This window comes from Colletotrichum navitas (genome assembly GCF_030913465.1).
Source record: "Colletotrichum navitas strain CBS 125086 chromosome Unknown LY79scaffold_45, whole genome shotgun sequence".
Lineage (NCBI taxonomy): Eukaryota > Fungi > Ascomycota > Sordariomycetes > Glomerellales > Glomerellaceae > Colletotrichum > Colletotrichum navitas.
The window spans coordinates 99,185-126,491 of NW_026850591.1; the positions used below are offsets into that span (position 1 = coordinate 99,185).

At 58.7% G+C, this 27,307-nt stretch overlaps 10 protein-coding genes across 10 annotated transcripts; 3 read left to right on the top strand and 7 right to left on the bottom strand.

Moving 5' to 3' along the window:
• Positions 1-250: 250 nt before the first annotated feature.
• On the bottom strand, positions 251-1,847 carry LY79DRAFT_518953 (eukaryotic aspartyl protease; the record flags this gene model as incomplete). The annotated part of the gene is made up of 2 exons (XM_060555083.1): positions 251-1,147; positions 1,236-1,847. The coding sequence occupies 2 exons, from the start codon at positions 1,845-1,847 to the stop codon at positions 251-253; spliced, it is 1,509 nt and encodes a 502-aa protein (XP_060412356.1).
• A 409-nt stretch (positions 1,848-2,256) lies between these two features.
• Positions 2,257-2,903, bottom strand: LY79DRAFT_270780 (uncharacterized protein). The gene has a single exon (XM_060552019.1). It carries the CDS (start codon positions 2,786-2,788, stop codon positions 2,306-2,308), a length of 483 nt encoding a protein of 160 aa, XP_060412357.1. The 5' UTR covers positions 2,789-2,903; the 3' UTR covers positions 2,257-2,305.
• Positions 2,904-3,223: 320 nt separating this feature from the next.
• Positions 3,224-4,131, bottom strand: LY79DRAFT_270815 (Molybdopterin biosynthesis MoaE). The gene is made up of 2 exons (XM_060552021.1): positions 4,080-4,131; positions 3,224-3,980 (listed from the first exon to the last, which is right to left on the bottom strand). Exon 2 carries the CDS (start codon positions 3,785-3,787, stop codon positions 3,266-3,268), a length of 522 nt encoding a protein of 173 aa, XP_060412358.1. The 5' UTR covers positions 3,788-3,980; positions 4,080-4,131; the 3' UTR covers positions 3,224-3,265.
• Positions 4,132-4,913: 782 nt separating this feature from the next.
• Positions 4,914-7,639, top strand: LY79DRAFT_591547 (G-patch domain-containing protein; the record flags this gene model as incomplete). Its single annotated transcript, XM_060561291.1, has 4 exons — positions 4,914-5,465; positions 5,541-5,591; positions 5,672-5,921; positions 5,988-7,639. The coding sequence occupies 4 exons, from the start codon at positions 4,914-4,916 to the stop codon at positions 7,637-7,639; spliced, it is 2,505 nt and encodes an 834-aa protein (XP_060412359.1).
• Positions 7,640-7,905: 266 nt separating this feature from the next.
• Positions 7,906-11,031, bottom strand: LY79DRAFT_558826 (kinase-like domain-containing protein). Its single transcript, XM_060558212.1, has 4 exons — positions 10,747-11,031; positions 9,519-10,450; positions 8,971-9,486; positions 7,906-8,888 (listed from the first exon to the last, which is right to left on the bottom strand). The coding sequence occupies exons 1-4, from the start codon at positions 10,847-10,849 to the stop codon at positions 8,085-8,087; spliced, it is 2,355 nt and encodes a 784-aa protein (XP_060412360.1). The 5' UTR covers positions 10,850-11,031; the 3' UTR covers positions 7,906-8,084.
• Positions 11,032-12,495: 1,464 nt separating this feature from the next.
• Positions 12,496-14,344, bottom strand: LY79DRAFT_558828 (HAD-superfamily subfamily IIA hydrolase). Its single transcript, XM_060558213.1, has 3 exons — positions 13,944-14,344; positions 13,481-13,774; positions 12,496-13,398 (listed from the first exon to the last, which is right to left on the bottom strand). Exons 1-3 carry the CDS (start codon positions 14,189-14,191, stop codon positions 12,594-12,596), a joined length of 1,347 nt encoding a protein of 448 aa, XP_060412361.1. The 5' UTR covers positions 14,192-14,344; the 3' UTR covers positions 12,496-12,593.
• A 579-nt stretch (positions 14,345-14,923) lies between these two features.
• LY79DRAFT_671109 (SCO1/SenC) lies at positions 14,924-15,952 on the bottom strand (the record flags this gene model as incomplete). Its single annotated transcript, XM_060563871.1, has 3 exons — positions 14,924-15,355; positions 15,451-15,660; positions 15,743-15,952. The coding sequence occupies 3 exons, from the start codon at positions 15,950-15,952 to the stop codon at positions 14,924-14,926; spliced, it is 852 nt and encodes a 283-aa protein (XP_060412362.1).
• Positions 15,953-16,192: 240 nt separating this feature from the next.
• On the top strand, positions 16,193-18,039 carry LY79DRAFT_270886 (PHD-finger domain-containing protein). The gene is made up of 2 exons (XM_060552022.1): positions 16,193-17,329; positions 17,398-18,039. Exons 1-2 carry the CDS (start codon positions 16,393-16,395, stop codon positions 17,964-17,966), a joined length of 1,506 nt encoding a protein of 501 aa, XP_060412363.1. The 5' UTR covers positions 16,193-16,392; the 3' UTR covers positions 17,967-18,039.
• A 3,728-nt stretch (positions 18,040-21,767) lies between these two features.
• On the bottom strand, positions 21,768-23,414 carry LY79DRAFT_519034 (uncharacterized protein; the record flags this gene model as incomplete). Its single annotated transcript, XM_060555094.1, has 1 exon — positions 21,768-23,414. One exon carries the CDS (start codon positions 23,412-23,414, stop codon positions 21,768-21,770), a length of 1,647 nt encoding a protein of 548 aa, XP_060412364.1.
• Positions 23,415-25,335: 1,921 nt separating this feature from the next.
• On the top strand, positions 25,336-26,465 carry LY79DRAFT_271022 (uncharacterized protein). The gene is made up of 2 exons (XM_060552023.1): positions 25,336-25,481; positions 25,604-26,465. The coding sequence occupies exon 2, from the start codon at positions 25,797-25,799 to the stop codon at positions 26,346-26,348; it is 552 nt and encodes a 183-aa protein (XP_060412365.1). The 5' UTR covers positions 25,336-25,481; positions 25,604-25,796; the 3' UTR covers positions 26,349-26,465.
• Positions 26,466-27,307: the final 842 nt, after the last annotated feature.

Consider the following 27,307-nt stretch of genomic DNA (forward strand, 5'->3'; position numbering starts at 1 on the left):
CGGGACGAAGTCTACAGTCGCATCAATCATACTCATGCCGAAAAAAAAAAGAAAAAAAAAAGAGAGAAACAATGGCTATTAGGATTATGTATTGAGTCTTTTCCTTTTTGGCAGTGCCTGGACAAGATGCTTCACCCCCCCCAAAACTCCGTCAGCAATGCGAATAAAACCCACTGGCAGAAACCAGCATCTCTGACGGCGTGCCAAGTGCCTATACCAACGTAAGCCAAGGTAACAAAAGCCATGGCCCTCAAACCGCCAGAAGCACTGCACCCGCCGCGGCGAACACAGATACGAAGGACGTGACGAAAGACCCGCCTGGCCCCCAGGACGTCGCGCCTCCTCGCGGCGCCGCCGCGTTCGCGGACTCGCTCGCCGTCGGCGCCGCAGACTCGCCCGCGGCCGTCGTCGTCGTCGTCGTCATGACCGGCGGCGACGTGGTATCAGCGTCCCCGCCCGCCGGGCCCGTGGCGGTCGGCAGCGCCGTCTCGTTGGCGCGGAGCTCGATGACGTGGGACCGGCTCGCGTTGAGGTTCGCCTGGGCGATGCCGATCTGCCGGTTGGCCTCGTCGTACACGACGTACGCGCTCCGCAGGAACGTGTCCCCCAGGAGGGCGAACCCGTCGCCCTCGACGCCAAAGGTCGCGCTGCTCTGGATCCCGAACAGGCACGGCCGGTCGAACGGCACGCTGCCGCCCTGGGCGACGCCGCCGAGGCTGTCGAGCACCATCTCTTCGAGCGGCACGCGGATCCGGACGCCCCCGCCCCCGGCGAACTCGAACTCGACGACGTGGCCTTCGCCCTGCGGTCCTCTCCACGCGCAGTCGAGGACGCCGTACCCCCTGTCGAGGACGCCGTACTTGGCCCAGATGTCCTTGGCCAGCCGGTCCGGGAGCAGGCACACGGTCGCCCCGGAGTCGAGCACCGTCGAGGCGTTGAACGAGCCCCCCCCCGCCGCCGCCGCCGCCATCTCCACCGCCTTTTGGCCGGGCGCCTCGATCGCGACGCCCGTCAGGGCCACGCTGTAGCTGGTGGCCTTGCCCGTTTGGTAGTCATTGACGAGCGGGAGCGTCGTGAGCTTGCCAATGTACTTTTCCGTGTCGACGCCCCCGAAAAGTATGATCCCCTCGGCCGAAGACAGGTCGTTCTGCAAAGTTTTTTTCACGGGTTAGCAAAGGGAGGGGGGTTGAGGCCCGACGAGGAGGATAGGAGAGGAGACGGGCTGTTATCCGTACCAGCCAGATGCTGTAGGCTTTCCGGCCTATTTGGCCCTGCTTGACCATGTTGTCGAGGATCGTGGGGTATTCGCGCTTCGACGTCGTGCCCCCGGTGAGTCCGAGGCCCAAGAGACCCGCGGCCCTGACCGTCTGGACGGCCAGCCCCAGCTGCTGGTCCTTGATGGTCTTGCCGCCGAAGCTCACGACGTCCTGGATGTAGTCCCCCCGGATACGCTTGCCGTCGAGGTAGGCGACGTCGAAGTCGTTGGCGCTGACGAGCTTGAAGGTGGAGCTCATGCTCGAGTTGAAGCTCTCGGTGCAGCCCGTCCCGTACTGGCGCTGCAGGGAGCGGCTCGAGCACAGATCGGCCTGGTTGTCGAGGATCCACGTGTCGCTGCTGCCCGTGTCGATCTGCACCATGGCCTTCTGGCCCGGCGTGCCGACCTGAACCGTCGAGTAGTACCCGCCGCCGGTGATGTTGTTGATGGCCGCGAGGCTGGGGGTGTCGCGGCGCGTCATCTGCTCCAGGTCAGGCGGGAACTGGACCCGGTGGAAGCTGGCCGAGACGACCTTTTGCGAGGCGCCCTCGTGCGTCACGGCCAAGAGGGCGAAAGCCCTGCATAGTCTCATCCTAGGTTAGGCAACTAGCTAGGTATACAGCAGCCGATCGGTGCCTCTCTGTCGTGGTTGTTCCGGGAGGCTAGTCTCGGTACCCTGTTGCTGCTCCGCCCTCCCAGAGGAAGCTCACGATGCGGAGACTCGGAAACCCGCGTGTGCAAGATCTCCCTGGCTCCGGCAACAATTACTATGTAATTCGCAGCAGTACATGAACAGCGGAAACTCGACGACAATGACGGAGAAGAAGGACGAAGAAAGCAAGGGCGCTATTCCCGCCCAGAAACGAGTGGCGGGACCACCCTTTCTTTTCTGTCCTCACAGGACCGGGGGGGGAGCTCGCATCTCATCCGGAATTATGGGTTGGCGTATGTAGTCCCGTCTCGAGATTGAATTTGGACCATTGGAGCTAGCCTGTAGGAAATGGCTGCTCCACATGGGAGAGTGTGCCGCCCCTCCGCTGAGACTGAGGACTAAACTTCCATCACATCCAGCGCGCGCCAGGCGACCGACGATGATCTCCCAAGGGCTTCGCTCATCCGGGGATGCTGAGCCGGAGGGAGGCGGCGCACTCGGTGCCGTTCCAAACAAGGGGAGAGATGGCGGGCGGTGGAGAGTCCAGCACAAGGCATTTCGAATCTCGGTCCACAACTCTGGCTTGGCGCTGCTTGTGTTTGTTTACCGGGAGCGATGAGTGAGTTGATAGGGGAAGTAGAGGAGAGAGAAGAAGAAGAATGGAGGTTTTGGGGGAACGAAGGGGCAAACAGTTTGTCCACAATGGAGGTGGCTTTTCTCGGCGCTGCCAAGAGTTGCCCAGCATACATGTAAACATGCAAGAGTTTCAATGTCTCGCGCCAGATCGACCACAGGTAGGCGTTGTTTGCATTCTCAACGCTGCGTACCGGTGACACGGCGGGAATGTCTGTAAAGGTGCCGGGGCCAATGGGGGGGTGCATGCACGGCCTGGCAACAAAGCAATCTTCGCGCCGTATGCGATGACATGCCACGGAGTGCCGGGCTTGGTTTCCGGCTACCCAGATCCGGCCTGTTCCATCCCGACCGACGCTTTCCAGTGTCGCACGGCTTACACGCGCGATCGAGACTTGGCCAGGCCAAACAGCATTCGCAGCATGTCTCTCCTTCTTCTCTTCTCGAGTCAAGGAGCTTCCTAAATACCGGAACGCGGCATGCGCTCAATTTCTCAACATTCCGCCGATGGCACCGTTAGTAAACAAGTCGCCACTGGTAGCCTGCCAAAGGGTGTATTTGGATACTGGCTGAAGTCGGCAATGCTTGGGGGGTTGTCTCTCTTGGACATGACGATGAAGATGATGAAGATGCATGGTTGAAAGTTGATTGTTGACAAGCAAGGGGGCGGAGAACGGAACCATTTGGATTTTCCGTTTCTAAACGAGAGCCGCGGAATCATGGGATCATGGCTGCGTCTGGTCCCCGGCCTCTTTCTCCGCGTCGGGCACCTTCTGCCCCGCGATGCCGTCTCGGTTCGCCCTCCACACGCCCTCTTCGCCGTGGAACTCCTCCCGCTTCCACACCTCGACCTTGGCCTTGCACTCCTCCAGGGCCTCCTCGCCCGCCCTCCAGGCCGCCTGCCTGTGCGGCGACGACACGGCGATCAGGATGCTCTCCTCGCCGATGGGCACGGTGCCGAGGCGGTGGACCATGGCGGCGCCCTTGAGGCCGTGCCTCTCGAGGACGCCCTTGGCGATGGACAGCATGGTGCGCAGGGCTAGCGGGATGTAGGCGCTGTACTGCAGCTCCTTGACGGGCTTGTCGCCGAAGCTGTCGCGCGTGGTGCCGGAGAAGAGTACGATGGCTCCGGCCTGCGGCGAGCGGACTCGGTTCATGACGGACGCGGCGTCGAGGACGTCGTAGGTGAGGGCGACGTAACAGGGGCCCTCCGAAGCCTCCCACGGCCCGCGATCTTGCGGTTCCATTGCGTGAGTTGCCCTGGATCTTGGCTTCGGCTATGGCTTCGGGCTATATGGGATGGAATAATAGACGATGCTGAGGGTAGGTAGGTGTGTCTTCCTTTCCCCGTGAACAGTGATTTGACGATTCCGTCACCTGCTTCGATTCGACAATGGAGGGTCCGCTGCCCGCTAAGAGCAGAACTGCGGGGTTTGACGTCTTTCTTAGTGAGAGGGCGACGGAACGCGTTCCTGAAAGGTATCTGAAAACGGAAGAAGACGATGACAAAACTCTTATTTACCGTTGAAATATGCTTACCGAGTAAACCAGTTAACTCACCATCAAACCATCCCGGCTCCCTTGACTTCGCCCAGCTGGTCGTTACTAAGTCCATCCCCTCCACTGGCCGGCCTCTGCTAGATTTGTGTTACAGAGAGGCGCTCAGTGCGATATGTACTCTGCTCCCAGATATGGCGTAGAGGTACTTACAAACCTTAGGTAATGCAGAGGGTAAGCGCCACCGGCCATCTGTTATCGAGAACCCTGCTCCGAGACCCCGCATGACTAAGCGACACAGACAGATAAGGTAAGGCTGTATGCACACTGCGTACAGTCCAGGGCGGGCGGCATGAGGTTGAGCTTCGGCCAGCCCAGCAAACATTGATCAGATCGATTTATCGTATCGTATCGTCCCTTCTTCAACCTCGCCCCTCCGACACACCGAGGCGGCTCGGCATTCTTGTTCCACCGATAAATTCACTGCCGAGTTGAAGCAACAAAAGAAGATCGAAAAAAAAAAAAAAGGCACACGGTCTGGCCGCTTGCCTCGGATCCAGGGGCTCAGCGCCGCGTGCCTTGACTCGACTCGACTCCCCTCGCCTCGTTTCTTCTTCTGTTTCCCGCCGAAACCGCCAAAGAAAAGTCTATAGAGACGGTCGCATTTCCTTCGAAATCCGCGTACCTACCCACAGTGCAACATCACCCCGTCTTCTTGCGACCTGCAATCATGTACGAGGGCACCCATCGTTCGACCGAGAGGGGACCTTACGATCGGCAAAGATCCCCTCTGCGAGATCATAATCACCACCATCCACACAACGACGGCCATCGGACGCGGCAGGGTAAAGAGACTAAGCTGAGCCTGCGGGGGACATGACCATCCGCAGAACGTCTGGCTGGTTTGAGCTTCCGCTAACTTCCCCACGGGACGACGAGACGCCTCTAGGTCTCCCCCCAGAAACAACCTCGAGCTGTCCTACGACGACGACGACGACAGCTACGCCGCAGAGGACGCCCGTCAACGCGACCCCGATCGCTCTCGGGATCGCTACTGGGACCGTGACACCACAGAGCACCGCGCCAGAGACTACGATCGCTACTATCATGGACCGCCGTCCGAGGCCTACCAGTCACGTCCTGGATCGAGAGATCAAGGCGGTCCTGGGCATGACGATATGGATCGCCGTCATGAAGACCCTCCGCTACTTCACCCACATGACGGCCACGACCGCGGACCACGTCGTCACGATCGAGGTGGCCGGGGCTACCCTCGCTCTTACTACGACAATGGTCCTCGCCGCCATGATGCCCGATATGGTTCTGACGAGGATTTTCGTCATCTTTCCACCTCTCCAGGTGGCAGCCCAGGTCGTTATCCTCGTCGCGATCGTTCTGCATCGCCTCTTCGACAAGCTGGTGCTCCCAGTGATACTGTGATCCTCGAAGGCCTACCCACTGGCCTATCTTTGGACGACGTCAGAGACTGCCTTCTCGGACAAGCCCGTCTTTCCCGATATCCAGCCGTCGACATTCGCCTTCCTTCTGGACGAGGTAAGGACGTCCCTCCCGAAATCCCCTCCGCAGCCGCTCATGACCCCCCCATCCTAGGCCAACGCCGTGCTTTCGTCCAGTTCGGCAGCGTCGAAAACGCCATCGACTTCGTCAAAGAGAACTACCCCAAGCTGGTGCTTGACTTTGCCGGTTTGGTGGATGGTGACGCCGATGGAATGACCTCCATCTACATTCATTACGCCAGGAACCGCGACGACGCCGAGCGGGATAGTCGCGCCGGCCTAACGCCCAACTGGAACTGTCCCACGTGCGACTTTTCAAATTACGCAACGAGAAACCGCTGCAAAAACTGCGGTGGTCCGCCTACAGGTATGCTGTCTGCGCCTTGGTCGTTGCATGCGTGCTTGCTCGGTAACCTCGTGCTAACCTTGGTAGATCCATCGCAATACCGGCATCTGCTGACGGGCGAAAGCGATGCCGCTGACACCCCTTCACAGATTTTGGTCTTCTTTCCGTTGGCACCCTCGGTCAACGAGGATGTGTTCTCAGCGGGCGCCGCAAAGCTCCAACTAGTGCAGAGGCCGGCGGCCTCGAAGGGCTCCGGCGACCAGCCGAAGCTCAAGTCTACTGCGCCTACCGGTGACGCATCTGGATACGGTGCCAGGCCAGGCTCGCTGCATCGCACCTTCCTGATGCGAGACCAGGACACGAACGAGTCCTTCAACTTTGGGTTCGCCGAATTCTGGACCGTGGAGGATGCTTTGGCAGCGATGAAAAAGTTCAAGATGATGCGCGAATTCACCATTGCCTCGGAACCCGTGACGGTCTCCACCATCCATCTCGGCGTCTTTGTGCCAGAACTCCGCGAGGTCACTCGTGCCATTGAGCGCGTCTCTTTCAACCCGTTGTTCAACCCGGCCCTCCGCGTCAAGTACTGGGAGCCGCACGTCTACCCCAGCGAAAGAGTCATCACCGAGGCCCCTCCCGGCGGCACCGCTACGGACGGAAGCAAGACTGATGCGAATGAAGAGTCCAAGAAGAACAAGAAGCGCAAGGCAGATGGAAACCTGGCCTCCTCATCAACCAAGAAGTCTGTACCGATGGCTGGCCAAATGGCGTTCTGGCAGAGGCGGCATGACGAAATCCACGAGGGCAAGCGGGCTGCGGACGCTTCCACCGGGAACGACAACGGCGCCGACCCGCGACGGTCCGAGGAGCGCGCGCCCGTCAAGATCTCGCTGTCCGGCTCAAACGCGATTTCAGCCGGCCCGATCAAAATTTCGCTGTCGGGAGCGAGCCTGCCAAAGTCCCCGGCACCGACGGCCACGCCACCCAGCGAGGCTGCGCTGGAATCTGGAGGCCCGACATCTGTGCCCGCAGCGACGACCGACAGCGGAACCCCAGACCCAACATCGACGGCGGAGGCAGCGGTGTCGTACGTCGACCGCGAGAAGATCTGCTGCCTGATCTGCATGATGAAATACAAGACCTTGGACGACCTCAACACGCATGAAAAATCGAGGAACCACAAGAACGCCATGGCGGACGACGACAAGGTCAAGGCCGCCAAGCCCCGCCTGGCTGCCCGAGACAAGAGGATGGCGGCGAAGCAGGCGGACGAGCAGCCCAAGGGGGGCGAGGAATCGGGACCCCAGTACCGAGACCGGGCCAAGGAACGTAGAGAGGTCTTTAATCAGCCGGCGAAGCCCAAGGTCCCGCCGCATGGCGGCAAGCCCTCATCAGCAGCAGCAGCAGCAGCAGCAACAACAACAGCAACAGCCACCAAGAAGAAGACGACAACGGCAGCAGTAGCGGCCGCCCGGCCGCCACCGCCACCGCAGTCCAAGGGTGCCGGGATGCTGGCCAAGATGGGCTGGAGTGCGGGCCAGGGCCTCGGCGCCAATGGCGACGGGCGCACCGAGGTGATTGCTACGCACGCGTACCAGGAGGGCGTCGGACTCGGCGCCGAGGGCGGCAACCTGGGCGACGCGGCGGAGTTGGCGCAGCGCAAGACGACCAACAGCTACGCCGAGTACGTCAACACGGTGCAGGACAGGGCCAGGGAGCGGTACAACAAGCTGGGCTGAGTGTGGGTGGTGGCAAAAGAACGTTGTCGGTAGATGGGTAGACTTTTTACTTTTTATTTTTATTTCTTCTTTTTTCCCTCCTACAACTTCTTTTCTTTCAGGCACGTGGCAGGCAGAGAGCGAATGCCCAATGGCCATGTGATGCAAGGCAAAAACGATTATTGCACCTCCCGACGCCGTGTGGCGGCAATAATACAAACAAGATGCCACAATTCTTCTTTTTTTCAAACACCAACAAGGAAAAAAATAAAAATAAAATCAAATATTCGGCTTTGCTGTGCTTTGCTGTGCTATGCTGTGTAATGTGCCTCCAAACAATCTAAATGTGTTGGAACTACGTGAACAAACAGTTCCCCCCTCCCCCCACCTCACCGGATATTGGAGGTCACACAAGGTTTGGGTACGTTAACCCAACTTTGCTTGCTTGCTTGCCATCCCCCCCCCTTCAGAAATCCACAATCTTGAGCCGGCTCTGCACGTCCTCGGGGAGCTCCTCCTTGCGTACAAGACCCATGATGACGCAGTCGCCGAGGAAGAAGAAGGCGCGGTCCTGGGCGTAGCTCAGGTAGTCGTACTCGTCGCCCTCGTCCTTGGCGTCTGCGGCGGCCTGGACCTCGGCCTTGGCCTCGGCGTCGCCGGCGGCTGCGGCGGCCTCGCTCTGGGCCTGCCTCTCCTGCTGCTCAATCTCCTCCGGGGACTCGAACCCGGGCACCTTGGCCTGGACGATGCCCCAGGCGACCCACTGGGCGCTGTTGATGCCGCGCCACAGACGCGTCTCCTCGTACAGTTCCTTGACCTCGGCCTCGGTCGCCTCTTCGGCGCGGCGCTCCTCCTCCTTCCAGTGGTTCGGCGGCACGCGGGCGTCGAGCATGAACTCGACGATGGAGCTCGAGGAGCTGGTCGGCAGGAGGGCCGGGGTGGTGCTGCCGGCGGGAACGTCGGTGGCGGCGAGACGCGGAGTGGAGGCGCCACCGTGAGAGAACAGCGGGCGGTGCTCGACGTAGGCCTTGAGGAAGCGGCGCTGTTCCTGGATGGTCGGGTAGCGGACCGTGTTGCAGCGGAAGGGCAGCGTCTCGTGATGGTAGTCGTAGGCCCACTCGGTGAAGTGGTTGGCGAACTCCAGGCCGGGGACGTTGGCGGCCGCGTACTCGAAGTCGATGACGACAAGCTGCTTGTGCTCGTTGGCGGGCTGCAGCAGGGGCGACTTCTCGTCGTCGGGCCGCATGCGCAGGATGTTGCCGTATTGGGTCTGAAGGGCAGTCAGTCACCTCTGTTCTGCATTTCAGGGGGGAGGGGGTGGGGAAGGACATGGGGGTGGTTGCTGGACTTACGTCGTTGTGGGCAAAGACAAGACGCTCGCGGATCTCCTGGGGGCCTTTGTAGGCATTGATGACTAGCTCGCGGTACTTGTCGTACAGCTCCTTGAACTGCTGCCACTCGACGCCGCAGACGTAGCCGGAGCCTCGGAACACGCTGTTGCCCCTCCGGACACTCTCGTCGAGGGCCAGGATCTTCTTCTCGACGTTGCGCAGCCAGGTGTCCCAGTTCTTCAACACGGCGGGGCCCTCGTCCTTCTCCCGGTCCAAGACGTCGATTCCCACGTGCAGCTCGCGCATGCGCTTGGCGATCTGCTTGGAGGTCTCGGGCTCGCGCAAGTCGCTGGGGGTGAGGGTGATGGAGTTGAAGTATTCCTCGAAGCGGCCGTTGGTGAAGCACCCGAGGAGCCTGGGGCCGATCTTCTTGCGCGCTAGTCTCCGGAGCACGGTGAGCTCGTTCTCGCGGTCGATGAGGTGCTCGAGGCCGTAGATGCGCAGGAGGAGCTTCGGCGGGGGTTTCTTGCCCGTCACCTTCTCGCCGAGGTCTTCGGGGGGGACACGACGTAAACGGCGTTGGTCAGGGCTCCGCTGAGGCGCTGCACAATGACGCTGTTGCCGCTGTCCAAAGGGACCCTTCTCCACCCCTTGATCTTGAGTGTGTGGGTCAGGCGCACGATCTCGTTCTTGAACGTGGCCCAGGCCTTTTCCTTGTCGTCTGCCTTGTGGCCGAGGGTCAAGTCGTCGGTGCTTTTGCCGCCGCCGTTGTAGCTGAGAGTCTTTGAGTTGTCAAGGACAGCATCGCACGTGGGCACGACGACGTCGTCGCCAAAGTAGTCGGTGTCGGAGCTCGCCGTTCTTTGAAGCAAGCTGCGCGACTGCGATTTCCTGAGACGGGCGGAAGGGCGCCTGCCAACCTTGGGGGCCATCTGAGGAACCGAGTTGATGCCCATGGATGCCATGCTGTCCTCGATGATTTTCTGCAGCCTGTCGAACGAAACGTCGCTCGAGTCGGAATCGATCGAGTCGGAGCGAGAACGAGGCATCGCCGGGTCTGCTGCCTCTGCAGCGGCTGCAGGTTCGGGGGCCGGTGACAGCTCCTTCTTAGGCTTGGAATGGGGCGAGCGGCGACGAGATGAGGTCTTAGTCTTGCGAGAGGCCTTCTTTTTGCGCTCGTGCTCCAGCCAGTCATGGAGCTGAGCGAGCAGCTTCTGGCTCTCGTAGTAGTGCTTCTGGCCATGGCGATGATGGTGGTGCTGCTGGGCGATGGCGGGGGCAGGGCCTCCTGCAGGTGAAGAATCGTCGGCGGAGGATGGAGGTTGCGATGATGGCTCCAGGACCGGGGAGGATCGAGATGACGAGGTGAGACCCATACGGCCGGTCAGTCTCTTGGCCATGTTGGCGGCGTACTGCCTCTTGTGATGAGCCTGATGATCAGCAGATGGTGGGTTGGGCGGCAGCGGGGCGGTGTCAGCCTCTGGCTCGGCGATTTGGACGACTGCGACAGGGTTAGCAAAGGCATGAACTTTCTCAAGTTTTGTAAGCCCAGCGACGATACCGGTCCATCAAGGGGCGCCCATGACATTTTGGGTTGCAAGATTGCGCGAGGCGTCACCGCGCGACCCAGGGCAAGAAGCATACGTGGGCGAGTGGCCACGGCGGCTCGACTGCTGGTATGCGCAGGCTTCTTCCAGTTTCCGAAAAAATAAGGGGGGTTCACACCACACCGCTTGATGGGTGTGAGGAGCCTGCAGACTTCAGGTTACGATGGGCGAGCTCGAGGCGAGGACTGACCTTTCCCAGGGGCGGTGGCCGAGGATGGCTTGTCGTTATCGTCGTCAACCTTCATGGCCGATCGCAGAGGTTGGCCGTTGAGCTGGGGCGACGAGGACGACATGACAGCGAGGGGTGGAGGAGACTCAAGCGACGTGCGCGGTTTACGAGTGGGGCAAGATGCGCAATGGTGATATTTTGGTGAAAACCGCAGACAAAACGGCGATGTCTCGAGGAGACCGAGAGTGGTCTTGGGTGAAGAATCAGGCGTGTTCCTCGTTGCGATGAGGTAAGAGAGGTAGCAGGTTGTGGTAGCGTAGCGACACGGAGGGGGCCACAGAAAACGGCCCGCGATAGAAAGAAAGCCTTATCGGGCGCAAAGCCAAGACACGCGAGCGCACACACGGACACTGACTGAGGGGTTATCGTGCGGTACTTTGTACCAGGTACATCGTAGATCCAGACTTCTTGTGAGGGGTGGTGGGGTGGGGTAGGTGTCCTTGGAGCCTGATAGCTAGGAAGGGAGGACACTTGTTTTGGAGACGGGAGTTTACAGATGCATCTTGTAAGATGAGAATGTATTTTCGGATGAGAAAGGCGACGAATGGCAATTGGTGATGACGACGTGTGGTGAAGACTACCTACATGTACTGTGTTCGGACGAGGAAACTTGTCCAGATTAACTGTACAGCGCAGATCGAACCGAGACTGACTGGTGCTTGTGGGTCGTTGACTGAGAGCCTTGGGGAACCCCGCCTGGTCATGTGCCTTGCCCCTCGTCACTACTACATCGTACCTTGGTCTCGGTACGTACATTGTACTCCGTACCATTAAGGCACGCAAACACGTGTAGGGCAAGCAAAACCAACCTGGGGTCCCCCAGGCCCCTTCCTTCTGAGTGAGTAGCCCGCTTAAGCGTTGTTGGCTCCTTCTCTTACGAAGAACAACCGCAGAATATTCCCACCGCCTTCCAGAGAAGCTGCACATGCACATGCTTATATACATGCTAACCAGCTCGACATATGTACAGATGTACAAGTACTTATCATACGTGCCTAAACTACATGTACGAGGAGGTAGTAGGTTCATGCGCTAACCGCAAACTTGCATGCACATGCAGACTTGACTTGCCTTTTTTTTCCCATCTTCCAGCGCCGCTGAAGGCGACGGTAAAAAAGTCGTCCAAGCTCGCAGCCGGCCCCAGCACGCATCACACCTCACACCAACCACACCTACACTTAGGTAGGTTAGCAAGCGGGTGCCAAATTAAGCCGCACTCAGTGAAGTCGACTTAAGGTGGCCTGTGCTTTGGGGATCCACAATATGTTAGGGAGGTAGATGCTGAAATAATACCTATATACCCTATATTTTAGCGCATAGGCACTCGAATCAACCACTGTAATTTGTGAGTGCGGCTTTTTTTGTCACCCGCCTGGTTAGGTACCGTAGTATATTTGTACCGAGAAAAGACCCCCAAATGTGACGTCAAGGGGTCCCTGCTCGTCCAGTCGGGAGCTGCCGACCCTGGTTTGCGCTTTCTGACATGTCTTGGGCCGCGCGACTTGCATGTGACGTACATGCTTGTTTATTTAGTCTCGCAATGTCGAATCATACATCAATATCACTTCCTAGCTATCTATCTATCTATCCAAACTACCTACCTACCAAGGCACCATGTCAGGTCGGCGTCTACTACCGGCTTCGTCACCTGTGGCACGGTAGCGGCTCATGCACAACTCAACCACTCCTTTCTTCGCGATGCCCCCCCCCCCCCCCCCCCCCAAAGTCGCAGCACGCCAGTTGAAACTTCACGCTCGATGCATTTCTTTTGAAAATTGTACATGTACACAGAATGCAACGCGGCCGCCCTAAATCTTCGTCGGCCGTCCCTCCCTCTCCAGCGCCCACTCGACCGCCGTCTTGACATCGTCCACAATCATCTTGGGCGCGTGCGTCGGCGGCCCCCTCTCCTTCCTCCAGACCCCCGTCTTGACCAGTACCGACGCCCACTCCGTCTTCTCGTTGCTGTAGTCGTTGGCCCCGCGGATGTCGCTCTCCGGGTTGTCCCCCACCATGTACACCGTCTTCAGCGGCGCCACCCCTTTGCCGCCACCTCCCGCCCTGCCCAGCACCGCCCGCCGGTGTGCCTCGAGCACCCTCTCGGCGTACCGGTACGTCGTCGCGAACGGTTTGCCAAACACCGTCGTCTGCAGCGCCGCCCCGCCCGTCACCGACTTCCACACCCCCGCCACCGCCGCCTGAAACGCTCCTTGCCCGAACCGCGGCTGGTGCCACGTCGTCGGCCATAAGAGATCCGCGTTGGAGTACACGAGCGCCGGCTGCCCGTCCTGCTGCCACCCGCCGTTGGCCAGCGACCTGTCGCCGTTCTTGTCCGAGTACGTCCCCAGCACGCCCCCGCGCGAGAGCAGAAGGTCCATGATGATCTGAATGTCCAGTGCCCAGTCGCGCGGGTCGTTGAACACGAACATGGCGTCGATCTTGAGCGCCTCCGCCTCCGTCGCCGCCCCGCCTCCGACCCCGCCCGTGTAGATGGGCTTGGGGAGGGGCTCGTGCGTCCCGGCGTAGACCGACTTCATCAACAGCTCAAAGGGGAACACGTCCGGCTGCGCGTGGATGATGTCCGCCGGCGTCACCACGCTCTTGAAGCCGTACCTAACGTCCTAGTAAGCACACGTGCCTTTGTAGGATAAGAAGGAGAGAGAGAAAGAGGGAGGGAGAAAAGAAAGGGACTCACTGCTTCGCAATCTCGCGACACTTTTGCGCGTTGGCGCCCGTCACGAAAATGGTCTTAGCCCCCAGGCCCTCCGGCCCGTGGACCAGCTCCTGGAAGGGCGTGTGCGACTGGACAAAGTTGTCCACCGAGAGCTCCACGCCGAGCTTCTCGCTGAGGTCTCTCACGCGGACCGCCTCGGGCCTGCCCCCGCCGTTGGTCAACAGGATGAAGGGGATGTTGTTGTCGTTGAGGTAGCGGAGGGCCTCGGCGGCGCCGGGGATGGGCTTCGCCACGTGCAACAGGACGCCATCGATGCTGCGATCCTTTCTCGTCAGTCACCGTCTCTTTTTCCGCCTCGCAGCCGCGAAATGTAAAGTGCTGGACGCGTCGCGTTGGACACCAACTTCACAGCATGCGTGTATGCATATATGTCACTTTTTTTCTTCTTTTTATTTATTTTTTATCAGGGGGTTGCTTGACTCACTCAAAGGCAAACGCAAATGACGGCGCCTCGCCCGCCTCGAAAACACGCTTCTTGGTGCTAAAACAACGTTGAGGTCCGGAGACCCCCAACCACGCCCGCCCCGGGACGTTGGGTGTGCTCGGAGCCGCGAATCTCCTTCCATGGAGTCCGGCGCCGGCGGTTGCGAGCCGCGACGTCGCATGCGTTCTCGGCGTGGTGAACGGCCTCGAAAGCCGGCCGAGGCCCGTAGCTCTTCCTGCCTGCCTCATCCTGACTCTAAAGCTTGAAGTTCGATAGCATGCAATGCACCGCCCGCATGATAATGCTGAACGAGGTGGAATGAGTGTGGTGTGTCTCTCGCCAAAGACAGTGTGTGTGTGTGTGTGTGTGTGTGTGTGTGTGTGTGTGTGTGTGTGTGTGTGGTATGTGAGAGGTGAGGCGGTGATGAATCGCACGGATACACTGGCTGGGACAGCTTGTTCGACTTGACGGCCGATTTGAGGCACTGAGAGCTCCCCCCCCCCATCCCTCTCCCACCCCTGCACGCATGACCAAACCCCCCTGTCACCAACTCCACTCGCTAATTTTAGCGGCGAAGCTCGTCCCCGGCCGGTGCAGACGCCGGCCGCCGGCGGTCGTTTCCTTGCAGCTTCAATGCGACGGCTTGAAACCTGACAGCTGCCAAAGAGGGGAGTCGTTGCAGTGCGGCCGGACGGACTGGTTCTGGTTCCTATTCAGAGTTTCGCTTGTTTCTGACTTGTAGATTCCTCCGCGGCGGCGTGTCGCTCGCGTTGCTCAAGATAACCAGAGCTTCTTCTTCACTTCAATCGTGAACGCGGGATCCAAGAGTGTACAAAGTGATGATATTACAGTGTGATTGAGTGGTCACCGAGCCCGATTGCTCAAAAGGTCTATCCCATGAAACAGCCGTGGTGGTACATATTACACAGGTCGATACAACCGCCCCCTTCAACCTTGCTCATTCTTCGTCAAACCCGCGCTTAGTCCTTCTTCCACCCGCCCTGCCAGTCGTTCATGTGGTCCAGGATGATCTTGGCCGCCGCCGTCGGCGAGTGCTGGCGGCCCAGCGCCTCGACGAAGTCGCCATCGGGGTCCATCAGGTAAAAATATATGCTGTGGTCGACGAGGTAGTCCTGGCCGGGCTTGACGTGCTGCGGCGTGCTGAAGTAGACGCGGTACAGCTTGCACATGGCCTTGATCTGGTCGTAGGTGCCCGTCAGGCCGATGAAGTTGGGGTGGAACTCGGAGAGGTACTCCTTGACCACGGCGGGGTTGTCGCGCTCCGGGTCGCAGGTGACGAAGATGGGGAGGATCGAGCCGGGCCGCTTCTCCTCGACGAGGTCGTACATCCGCGCCATCTTGTCGAGCTCGTCGGGGCAGATGTCGGGGCAGTGGGTGAAGCCAAAGTAGACCTGCGTTAGAGGGGGTTAGGTTTTGTTGTTTTCGGTTGCCACGGCCGGGTCGTATACGTCCCGAGGAAAGGGAGGGGGCCAAAACCAAAACGTACCAGTGCGTAGCGACCCTTCATGTCCTCGCTCGTGAACTTGTTGCCGTTCTGGTCAATCAGCTCGAACGACCCTCCGACCTTGGGCCGCCCGATGCCCTTGGTCGCCTCCGCGATGCGCTTGCGCTCCATGCGCTGCTTCTCGTGCTCAAAGTACCACGTCAGGCCGACACCGGTGGCGACGAACAGAACACCGGCTTTCCATGAAAAGGGCTGATTTTTACAAATCCAGTCAGCGCATACGGCTCCTCGATCCGAGACCTTGCTTTCTACAAGCGACGACGGCTTCCCTTACCCCTGCTCTGTACCTGCTCTTTGCCTCCTCCACTGTCTTGTATGTCTTCGTCCTCCTCTGCGCCGGGGCGGGTTTCGTCTGGAACATGGTCGGCGCGGCAGTCGGCCGGGTCTGCTTAGAAATTGCTGCTTGGGAGATGCATCGTCGGCATTGTGTCGATGACGCGGAGGAGACGGACTTCCACAGAAGCCTCGAGGCTGCGAGGGACATGGCTGCTGCAATTAAGGTGTTGAGTTGCTTGCAGTATACCAGAGGAAAAAAAACCTGAGGGCCGATACGACTGCAGGTCTTAGTCGTCACTCGACATCCCATCGTAAGACCCCAAGAAAAGCTCTCGGTGAGCTTGGGCCACTTTCCACAAAAATGGGTGTGTCGGAAGAACAGTTGATGCGGCGCAACCAAGTAGACACCTTCTTCACCTCGGCACACCGAGAGCTTCCTCACCGAAGGGAATTGTAGGTCTCATCGATGCCAGGACTTCGCTCAGTGTTCAACTTCACAAACCTCACACACCCCTGCACAACTAATAGGAAAGTCGCTCTCAACATTTCTTTATCCAAGAAGCTCATTGCATCTCACTTTTCTTTGGTTTATAAGGCTTCAAACTCACTCGCAGGGTCACAGTTCAAAGCCCGCCGTTTGCTGGCGCTATGGATTCTGACGTGGAGCCCAAGGTGAAAGGGGACGAGGGTCAGCCGGGTGAGGGCGAGGCGGAGGATCATGAAATGACAGACGCACCTGTCCAAGAAGCGCCTGGTTTTCAATCCCCGCCCCAAGCTGCATCCCAAAGTCAAACCGGCTCAAAAACTGTCCCTCCTTCCTCAGATTCAGATCTTCTCCCACCATCAACCCTGACATCAACAAATCCCACCTCATCAACAACCAACCCAAGCAACACCATTCTAGAAACGACAGAAAAGCCTCCTGAACCGCAAAAGATGGGAACCAAGAAGAAGGGCACAGCTGCCGTCAAGAAGACTCCCAAGCGGCCCAAGGGCGGCGGCCGCGGCGGCCACAGCGCTTCCAAAGGCGGCAGGCCGAAGAAGCAGGCCGGCGGCGGCGGCGGCGGCGGCGGCGGCGCCTCCACCAACCACCAGGAAGAGTTGGGCGGTGGCTCCGACGAGGAATCCGACAACGGACCGTATTGCATCTGTCGCGGCCCCGACGACCACCGCTTCATGATCTCGTGCGACGTCTGCGAGGACTGGTTCCACGGCGAGTGCATCGACATCTCCAAGGACGTCGGCGAGAACCTCATCGAGCGCTTCGTCTGCCCCAACTGCACCGACGTCGAGAGGAACGTCGTCAGCCTGTTCAAGAAGATCTGCTCCTACGCCAAGTGCATCAAGGCGGCCCGCCTCTACGGCGACGGCGAGAAGAGCGCCTTCTGCTCCGACGAGCACAAGCAGCTGTGGTGGGAGAAGGCCATCGCCTCGCTGCCCAAGAAGTCCTCGGCCAACAAAACCCATGACGGGCTCGTGCAGGAGGAGCTCATGGGCCTCTTGACCAGCAATCTTGCTGGCGTCGATCCGGAAGATGGCCTGTGGAGGGTCCAAACCCGCCCGTTTGCTCCACCGGCCACTGGACGTATGTGAAGCTCGCCCCCTCCCCCCCAAAACATGCTGTGAAGATGGAGAGCTAACCTGCCATTGAAGCCGAGAGCCCCGAGTCCAAGAACAAGGCTCTGGCGCCCGGGATCCTCACCGAGGAGGAGGTGGACATCCTCAAGACGTCGGCCGCCGAGCGCTACAAGATGGGCGAGGAGGTCGTCCTCTGCCAAAAGATGCTGCAGCTCCTCGACTGGGCCAACGACCGGCGCAAGTCCCTCATCGCGTCCAAGCACTTCGACGACGCCGCGTGCGGCTACGACCACCGCCTCGACCAGGTCGGCGTCGTCGGCCCCTTCGCCAACTGGCTCAACTCGGACGAGGCCAAGGAGATCTTCAAGGCCGGAAGCCTCGACGTCGGCAGCCGCCTGGCCGGCGACGACAAGAACATCTGCGACAAGAAGCGCTGCAAGGCCCACCAGGGCTGGTTCTCCATCCACACTAGGGATGTGCGGTACCAGATGAAGCTGCTCGCCATGGACGCCAACAAGAAGCTCGACAAGGAGCGCCTCATCAAGCAGTCGGCCGCCGAGCGGAAGCTGAGGAAGGAGGCCGAGAACAACTGCGTCCAGGCCGTCCTCCGCGACGGCACTCTCGGCCCGCTCAAGTCTGGATGAGGGTCTCCATTATCGGGTAGGGAGGGGCGGCCCCAGGTTCATGAAGCTTTTTTCTTTCTCCTTTTTTTTGGTGTCTTTTCATGGCGACAGTGGTATCGGCGTTGTGAGGGAGGTTTGGGAATGGTGAACCGGCCTGACTCCGGCTTCAAGTCGCCGGCTGCGAAGCATGAGGCTCTTGCATTACGGAGCTCTCTATTAGATAGACACCAGTGCTGGATGGCGAAAGAGTCGTTCCGCACCTCGGCTTTGAGACCGCATGATGCGGTATTACTTCCACAAAGATCATCATAAGCATCTTCACTGTCTCTAATTTACCCGTGATCAAGCCTGGAGCGTAACGCCCTTTCTCTATCGGGCCAAGCAAAGCGACGATGGCGGATGGACTATGCACGGCACATGGATTCTTGTCAGCCTTTTCTTGCTGAACATAGTCGTTCCAGGCACCCCTAAGCGGTCTAGCCCAGTTCACTCGGTACATGAAGAATATCGCGATACGTATAACCCGATACGCAACACCTCTTGCTTACGACATTTCAGTCTCTCAATACGGTGCAGAATACCCGACAACGCTCTCTTTTCAGCCTTGAAACTTCCCGGATAGCAGTGAGCAGCTATGTTGAACCCGGCTGACGGCGCCGTATCTCCCTTTGCTCTCTGCGAAACCTCCGAAACCTCCAAAAACCCATGGCAAGTGGGCCCAAGCTGGTAGAGCAGGTTCAACGAACGCATCGCGATGACCGACGGTTCCCGTTGAAATTCGCACACAGAGAGTAGAAGAACACGACGGTTGCCTCAAACGCCGCGAAGAACGCCAGCTTGACGACCCATCTCGGCGTGTCCTCGTACACGATGGCCGCCACGCCGAACCTGGTATCAACGTTCCCATCGCTTTCCGCCTCTCTGGGATGCTGTTCAAAAGAAAAGACCTGTCAGCTCACAGTCCCTTCACATGGACGGCACGTAAGAATTGGGAAGCAAAGTCACTCCCGCCGCCACCGTAACTTACCAATGGCCTCCATGATGTTCAACAGCAACACAATCAAAATGACAAGAGGCAAGACCTGGCCAAACTTGGGCTCTAAATGAGGCGAGCAATCGATCTGCGCGTCGACCAGGACCTGCAATACAAAATACATCCCCGTGCAGAATGAGACGCTACTGTCGGACCCATGAGCTAGGGGTAGGCAGAATAATAGACGACAACATCGAAGCACTAGGCCCAAGGCTGCAGCAGAAAGCCGGGTGTGATGGCGCCTTCAATGTGCAAGCATGCCCGTAGCAGCAGGCTGTGGCCGTAAGCGGCATGATCAACAGCTGCTTATCATGAACCTATCATCCCCCTGCAGACTGCGGACCGGGGCGGGCAACCCGAGCCTAGTCTTCTCCGACAGGAAACATAAACGATGTCGTTCCGCAGCGGCTGGGTATTACACAGCAGGCTGACTTAACATAGGCGACCTGAAGGAGGCGCAACGCCGAGATGGCCACCTCTCATGTTGCGCCGCGAGCCCCGGTGCGCGGCCGAGTCCTTCGGACGAGGAATGAAACATACAGGTTGCTGGGTTTCGACTAATATGGTTGGCGGGCACAGAACGAAGGCTCCTGTAGGAGCAGAAGAATTGGGACCAAAAGGTAGGCCAGGGATTGAAGTGCTGATAATGTAGAAGATCCCCTTTGGCACTACGCAATTAGTTCTAATTCTACGCACCCATTGGTGCCGCTCCTTCCCACAGGCACATCGAGATTACACACAATGGCCTCTCGCACCGGGGTTATGAGATGTTGATGTCGGGAAACCGGTACCCGTGTGCCTCTCTGCCACCTCGTTTGCATCGTCGCTTCTTTTCCAACAAGGAAGAAAGATGGGTGCCGAAGGGAGGAAAGAAGGAAGCAGAGGCGCAGCCACACCGGGTGAGAGGCCGCCCCCCGGTCGTCTTGGACGACGTCTGCCCGTGGATCAGGGAGGGAGCGAGCAGCACGTGGCGGGTATCCTGCGATTGAGATGCCGGGACGAAAGGACGGGGAGCGGTTTTCGACCACGTCTGCTCGGCGAACCAGGAGGGCACCAGGGCTCTTCATTGAGCGAATCATTGTCGGGTGCAAATCTGAGTTTGAAATGAGCACTGACACGACGATAGGTAGTATTGATTACGGGCTAAGGCGGGCATCGCTGACATTGGCAAACGCACCATCTGTGCGAGAAACGAAAAGGGGCTTTTGGGTGCTGGTGTTCCACCCATGTGCACAGCCTGCTTCCGCGGTGATAACCCTCAAGCATGCAGACCGACAACCAACTCGCCAACTCCGCACCCCCGAGCACCCCAGCGGAAGCCTCTTCGAGGGGGGGGCAAAGAAGCCGTGGCCACGTCATGCTTGGAGACATTGTCCCCCCTACGAGATCATTCTCTTGCTCGCTCTCGCTGTCTGTTGTCCTACGGAGCTTCTGAGATCAGGGGGGGGGGGAGGAGGACTGCACAGGAAAGGAGAGGCTCTTGTCTCACCCGCAGATGAAGAACTGGCGATACATCCCCCCTCCAACCCCCAAGGGCCTCAGGAATGTCACTCATATCCGGCCGGGTACCGTTCACGGAACCCTCCCCCTCTCACCTCTTCAGCCCGTCTCGAAATAGCAAGAACCTCATCGCCCAGTCAGACGCATTCCAAGTGATGGAGCAGTTTTTTTGTGCATGTGTACGTGCCGCGTTCATGCAATGGAATGATCTCCTCCAAAATAAAAAGACTTTTCATAGTGTATCTCCCTCTACAAATACAAGGCTCCCTCCCCGCCAGTCCTTCTCCCAACAAGCCCCATCAATAACATTATTCCCGATGCCAAAAGGGGGGGGGAAAAAGAAGAAAAAAAAAGAGAACGCTTCAACATCTTTGCCCCCTTGGCTTCCCAACTCTCCCATTGCCTTTTTCCTCCTCCCCCCCCCCCCCCCCCCCCCCCCCCCAAACACAAACACAAGAGTTCTGCCAAACTTGCCGAAAGCCTAGCCAGGTGGGAGTCGTTGTTGTACCGGGTCGACTGGCTTGCAAGTGCGGATACCGGAGTGCCGCGAATTACACGAGACGTCACTCGAGAGAAGACGGACGGGGTCGAAGTTGGAGAGTGAAAGAGAAGAAAAAAATCAGGATCGAATGTCACCAAAGAAAAACGAAACACAGTATGCTTTGCGATGCTCGACCCTTCATGCCATGCCCGACCGCCAACCGCCGTGCCCGATTGCCGAACCATCTCTCAAAAGCCCATTTCTTTTTTCATCGTGCAAAGGTCGCCAAAAGTGTGATTGATGCCAAACAAGAACGAAAATTAGCCGTCAAGTGGCGCTTGAGAAAGTCCAACAATGCCAGTCTAGAGAGGGGACAGTTCCGAAACCTGCCCTTTAACCTGCAGACTTCTCTCCGTGCCGAAAGGTGGGGGAGGAGGATGAAGGAAGCTGCAAAATAAGTGCCTCGTTATGTATGTACGTCTGCCCATGATGCTCGCTCCCATAAACGTGTGAACCGTCATGGGCGCCCGTTGTGTCGTATGTTCGTGCAGGAAGAAGTCGTAAATACTCGTTCAGGACACTCCATGGAGGAGGAGTGAAGTGGTTGTAATATGCGTTGCCAGCCCGGGGGGTAAGTTAGTCTCCGTAGGCATAAGCCAGAACAAGGTTCAGGACAACAGAAGTATGGGTTCTTCGTGGCCGAGCCCCCTGTTTTTCCATACCGTCATTTCCAGCAGCAAGAGGTGTGCGTGCAGACATCACAAGAATCGATGGCCGCACAAGCTTAGTGATGCAGGCCCGGAGAGTACTAGTGGCGAGCGCCGACTTGACTGTTGCTGGCGCGGCTACGCTCATCCTCTTCCATGACGTCGCTCAGGCGTGTGGGATGGTGGTGCCGGGGGACAGTCTCCCAGCCTGGTGCAGCATATCCCGAACCGGAATAATCCTGAGTGCCGTACGCCTGCTGCTGCTGCTGCTGCTGTTGCTCTCCAGCCGTGGTGGGATTCTGCGCGTAGCCGGCGCTGGGAGGATTGGTCGCGGGAGTCTCATAATCTTCTGTGCCTTCGTCAGAAACTGGGGAAGGCGGAGCAATGAAGGGCACCTTGTTTCCTTGGGAATCGCGAATGAACTGGCCCTGCGCATCAATAGCGTACTCACCTTCAGAGTATCCGCCCTCGGAACCAGTACCGGTATAAGTGACACCCTCCGATTCTGCGGGGGCGGACTGCCCGCCGGGGGTTTGTGAGTACTCCCCGGTGTAGCCGCTCTGCTGGCCGCTGTACTCGGGCTGGTATCCGCGCTGCTCACGAGAGCTGCCGTGACGGCTAGGGACGCCTTGGGTCATGGGAACAACCTGGACGCCGCCGACGATGGTGGGCTGGCCGCTCTGCAGAGACAGGGTCCGCTCGCGCTCCTCATGCTCACGTCGACCGAGCTCCTCCCAGGCACGACGGGCCTCTTCCTTGGAGATCTGAAGCTCCTTCTTCATCTCTTTCACGCGCTCATCGTTGGCCGAGTGTTGACGCTCCTTCTGGATGGCGGCCTGGACAGCGTTCTCTCTAGCACGTCTCTCCTCTTCAAGGGCCGCCTCCAACATGGCGTTGACCTCCTGGGCGCGCTCCAGCTCGGCTCTGGTCTCGAAGAACCATCGCTGGAACTTTCGCTCCGAGCTGGCACGGAGCCGCTGCAGCTCAACGACTGCATGAAAAAGGTTGGCGCCGGCCGCAGTAAGGTCGGTGACTTGGCGAGAAAGAGCCTGGTTGATGGGGTCGCGTTCGATGTCCTGATTGTTCTGCTCGAGCCGTCGAATCCAAAAGCTGGTAAGGCCCTCCCAGTGAGCCGACAAGGTCTCCCAACGCTCGAACGCATGGGGAAAGGAGTTCCTAGGTCTCGATGCAGCATCCTGCCCAACCTGAATTGACGTGTTGGGGGGCTGCTGAGCGGTGCCGGCCTGAGGGGCGGTGCTGTAGGGCTGCTGGCCGGATTGTGGGACGGATGCCGTTCGACCATGTCGGGGGTGGGCTTGGGATGTGTTAGGCTGGCGGAAGCTTCCTCCCGGGTTGGTTCGGGCCTGTGGGGTATCGGTGGCCACGGGTCGGCGTTGGGAGGCGGGGTCCTGTTGGGGCACGTTGGCAGTGCCACCAGTTGACCCTCCCCCGGCAGCGCCAGTAGCGGCGGCGGCGGCGGCGGCGGCTCGGCGCTCCGCATTCCGTCTCTGAGTCTCCTCCAACAGCCGAGCTTCTTGCTCGGCTCGCTGTCTCTCCAACTGCATCTGCTCTTGCTCAGCTCTCTGTCGGGCTGCCTCCCTAGCAGCGCGCTCCTGCATGATCATTCTAGGACCACGAATACCGGAAGGTGAGCTGGTAGGGTTGGGCGCGCCGGTCGGACGGTGGCGGGTCGAGGTGGACGCATTGCCGTTGGAAGCGGCGGCGCCGGTTCCGATGAGGTCGGCCATGGACGCGCTTTCTTCGACTTCGTCGGGCGTGAACGGGTGAGGTTGTCGGAGCGCTTCCTCGAGGGCAAAGAGGATAGCGGCGCGGGTATTTCTAGAGACGCGGTGAGGGCGGTGAGACTCGCGTCGGGAATGAGCAGACGGTGATGTCGGGTCTCGTTCTTGCGGAGCTTCGTCGGAGGACTCTTGGTCAAAGTCGTCCTCGCTGAGATCCTGCGAGAGAACTCTTCTTGTACGTGAGCGTCGTCGGTCTTGGGGCGCAGCAACCCGGGGGTAATCGAAAGTAAACGTCGGTGCAGGCGCAAGTGCGGGTGCGGGCGCAGGTGCAGTCGCGTGCTGCGGTCTGGGACTGAAACCAACCGAGGCGGCTTCGACGTGGACCTGCCGTGCGGGCTGCGGCGTAGGACTCGGGGTGGCTTCAAAGCGCGACGTACGTCGAAGGGTGCGCTGGGAGAGTTGGGACGAGGCGGGAGTGGACGGTCTCTCAGCTGGATCTGGGGTAATGTTTCGCGGGTGCCTCCGCTGCCGCTGCTGGCGCTGCGCAGAAGGGATCGTGGGTTCGTGAATTTCGTGACGGTCGTTAGAAGGCGTGGGGGGGGTTTGGTCTGTCAACTTGGCAATATTGCCCAGGTCACCGGCCTGACCTGCTTGAGTAGACAAGGCGGAACTCGCACCACCGCAGTGGTGAGGTCAGAAAGTAGGTGAGAATTAGAGCAGGCTTCGATGGGGGGGAGGAGGACCTGTGAGAATGCTGGTTTGGAACGTCAGCAGGTCCCGAAGGATAGGCATAGCGCAGGTGAAGTGGGTGGGTTGTTCGGAGGTGGCATGGGAAAATAATGGGTGAGGTTGGAGGAGGGAACAGGGTGCGACTTACTTGGCAGGGTGGTAGTATCTTGATGACGGGGTCCCGATACCACACCCAAAAAGGAAAACGAGAACTAAAAGCGGTCTGCGGGAACAGGCAAGATGCAGCTCGGCAGAGATGGAGTGGAATCCAAGTCGGAAAAATTGGGGATCCTTAGGAATGGAGAAGACGTGGGAAAGGTGAGGCTGCTAGCCGGGTCGAAGTGAAGAAATTCGAGAGGTTGGAGCGTGGGTTGGAAAAAGAGGGTGGCTAGGCGAATATGCGCTTTGGGAGCGAGTGCGTGGGCGGAATTGAACGGTAAGATTGGACAAGGTGCGATTGGAGAAGATGAGCGCAATTTCTGGCTTCTTTTTCTTCTTTTCTTTTTTTGTAACAAAACCGTCAGTTGGTTTGATTTGAGAAACCGAGCGACTGAACTGGGTATATGTCGATTGCAACCCACCACTGCATGTGCAGTGCAGTGCACTTTGAAGTATTGCGACAATGGTGTTGGCAGTTGACAATGTGGGTTTATCTTTTGTGTCAAAGTGAGAGGAAGAAGGATGAGTGGGGGGATTAGTGAGTGTGAGTGTGAGATGAGAGTGAGAGTGAGAACGCGCACCAGTTGGCTGAGGGAGCCTTTGCTGATTGCGTGTGGGAGGGGGGGGGGGGGGGGGGGGGGGAGAAAAACAAGGCAGGGTGTGAATTCTTTCTTCCTGTACAGCAAGAGCAAAGTACATACGGCTTTTGGGTGAGGGAGATGGTAAGTGAAAGGAAGGAGCGGTCAATTGGGTGGGCAATGGCCAGTTTGCAGGGCTCTTTCCTGGATGCACCTTTGGGAAACCCAGTCTCAACTCCAAATTGAAGCGAGAGTGGAGGGCATCACGTAGGACGCGGCAAAGAAAAGAGCAGGTAGGCCCAAGAGACTAGTCGACTTACTTGACTTGAGTGTAGCAGAAGCGGCCGGTTGGGTTGCAACGGCCGGGAGGTGTGCAACACCCACTCGGTCGCCTCAGTCAGAGTCAGTGGACAGACAGGCTTGCTTGAATGACCCGGCCAGAGAGACAGACGGACAGAGCCAGCCTTGGACAAAAGGTGTCCTTCCAGTCAGTGTCTCAATCCAGGTGCCGGACACCGACAACACCCAATTGTCTCGGGTTGCGCCGGTGGTGTGGTTGTGGTTGGTGCTCGTCCAATTCCACCACCTCCAAGCTCAGCTCAGCTCGGTCAATACCAATGTCAATGCCAATGCTGTGCCGTGGTCAACCGCGCTGGTTTCGTTGACTGCTGTGCTGCTTGCTGTCTGTCGCTACTACCCGTACCTGAAGCCAACTCGGACCTGTGGCAGCTCACCCGGCAACTCCTCCTCCATCCGACCTCGGTCAGGATGCGGACGTCGAGGACATTGATGGACGGGCGGGCTTGTATGGGGTCGGTCGGTCGGTCGGTCGCCGGTCGAGCTGATGGGTGTCGAATGCTATGCCGGGTTCGAAAAGGGCGGGATGATGGTTATGATGATGCAAGACTGAACGTGCGAAAGCATGACACTATCAGGACGGGGACGGGACACACGCACACACAGGCAAGGCACACGAAGCGGGCATGGGACGGACGGGCAACGGGTTTTAATTGTTTCGGCAGGGCACCGGCACCGTACCCAGCCCATCATCTCGCGTCGATTCAATCACCCGCGGCGGAGTTTTCACTTCTCGCCTGGCGGGCAGGGCAGGGCAGGGGGGGGACGGAAACATCCAACACAACAAGGCTTCCCGTTCAATACTAGAGCAACAGACGGACAGAGTGCGACCAAATCACCTGCCGTCGCGGGTGGGCGACATGGGTCAATTCCTGCCCGTGTCCAATTCGGTATGGCAGCACGGATGGGTTACCTTGGCTCTCGACCCAACAAAGGCCGCCCCGTTTATCCACGACGTGCAGGGAATCGCAAGCCTGTTGCAGGTGGGCTCCCCCGAAGCTATCGAGAACAGAGTTGGCCGGGGCACACTGAGATGCGCACATTGTGGATCGACGAGCTGTCGCCTGCTGCAGTCAGCTTGGAACATAGCTGCAGTAATCAGGATCGGGTGCCTTAGCAGCGCGTTTTTAAGTGCGTTCCCAAGTGTGACCCCCCTCGACTACCATGTATGGTCGCCGCCATTACGCGCATGGAATATGTGTGGTTAAGGGTCGAGCCACCAATGGAGGTCGCGTGTGGACCTGTATCAGGGTCCACCCCGTGTGCCCTCAATCGAGGAAACTTGAGAGAAACCGTCTACGAAATGGAAAGAGAATCTACCGCGATGAGCTGACATATGGGGTCTTGGGCGTCAATTGAGACGGTTGATGCGAGCCACCCCCCAAGAAGAGACTTCAGAGCATGGCCGATAGGTGAGAGCAGGAGATTGGAAGCTGCTCGCCTCACCTGGCCGACTGACCAGTGGCTTGCTGCGGCGCTGCATCGCCGCTGACGACTTCAGGCGGTGGGAGAAGATGGGCGGGGACATGGGAGGTGGGTGTGATAGGTTCGGCCGGCGAGGAAACATATGAAGCCGGCCCAATCAGCCCCAGTGGAGGACGACAGGGTGTTGGGCGCGAAGCAAACTACTACGGCTTGACTACCTACGGCAATCAAAGAAAGTATGTGAGCGGGCGGTGAGAGCAGAGAGTCGCGCGTGTGTGCGTTGTGTGTGTAAGCAAGAAAAGTTTAATCTGCGTTGGAAGTGAGATTCGGAGTGAAAAATGAGGTGTGGATGAGTGTGAGTTGTCACTGCGCAGTGACGACACGATACCTACCATTTGCACCCTCCTTTCTTCAGCAGTCCCGATAGACCGGGAGGCCCCCGTCTGGATTGGAGGCAAACTCGGCATCCAGCCGTACGGACGCTCCGTTGAGACAGGCCATTACAATCCGACATCTGTCGAGTGCGGGATGAGATGATTACGCAGTATCCATAGCAGGCGTGAGCCTGCAACATCGAGATGAAGAGAATATTTCAGTCCCGAGACACCTCATCAAAATCCGGGCAAGGTTGGTAAGTAGGTACTGCGGTGA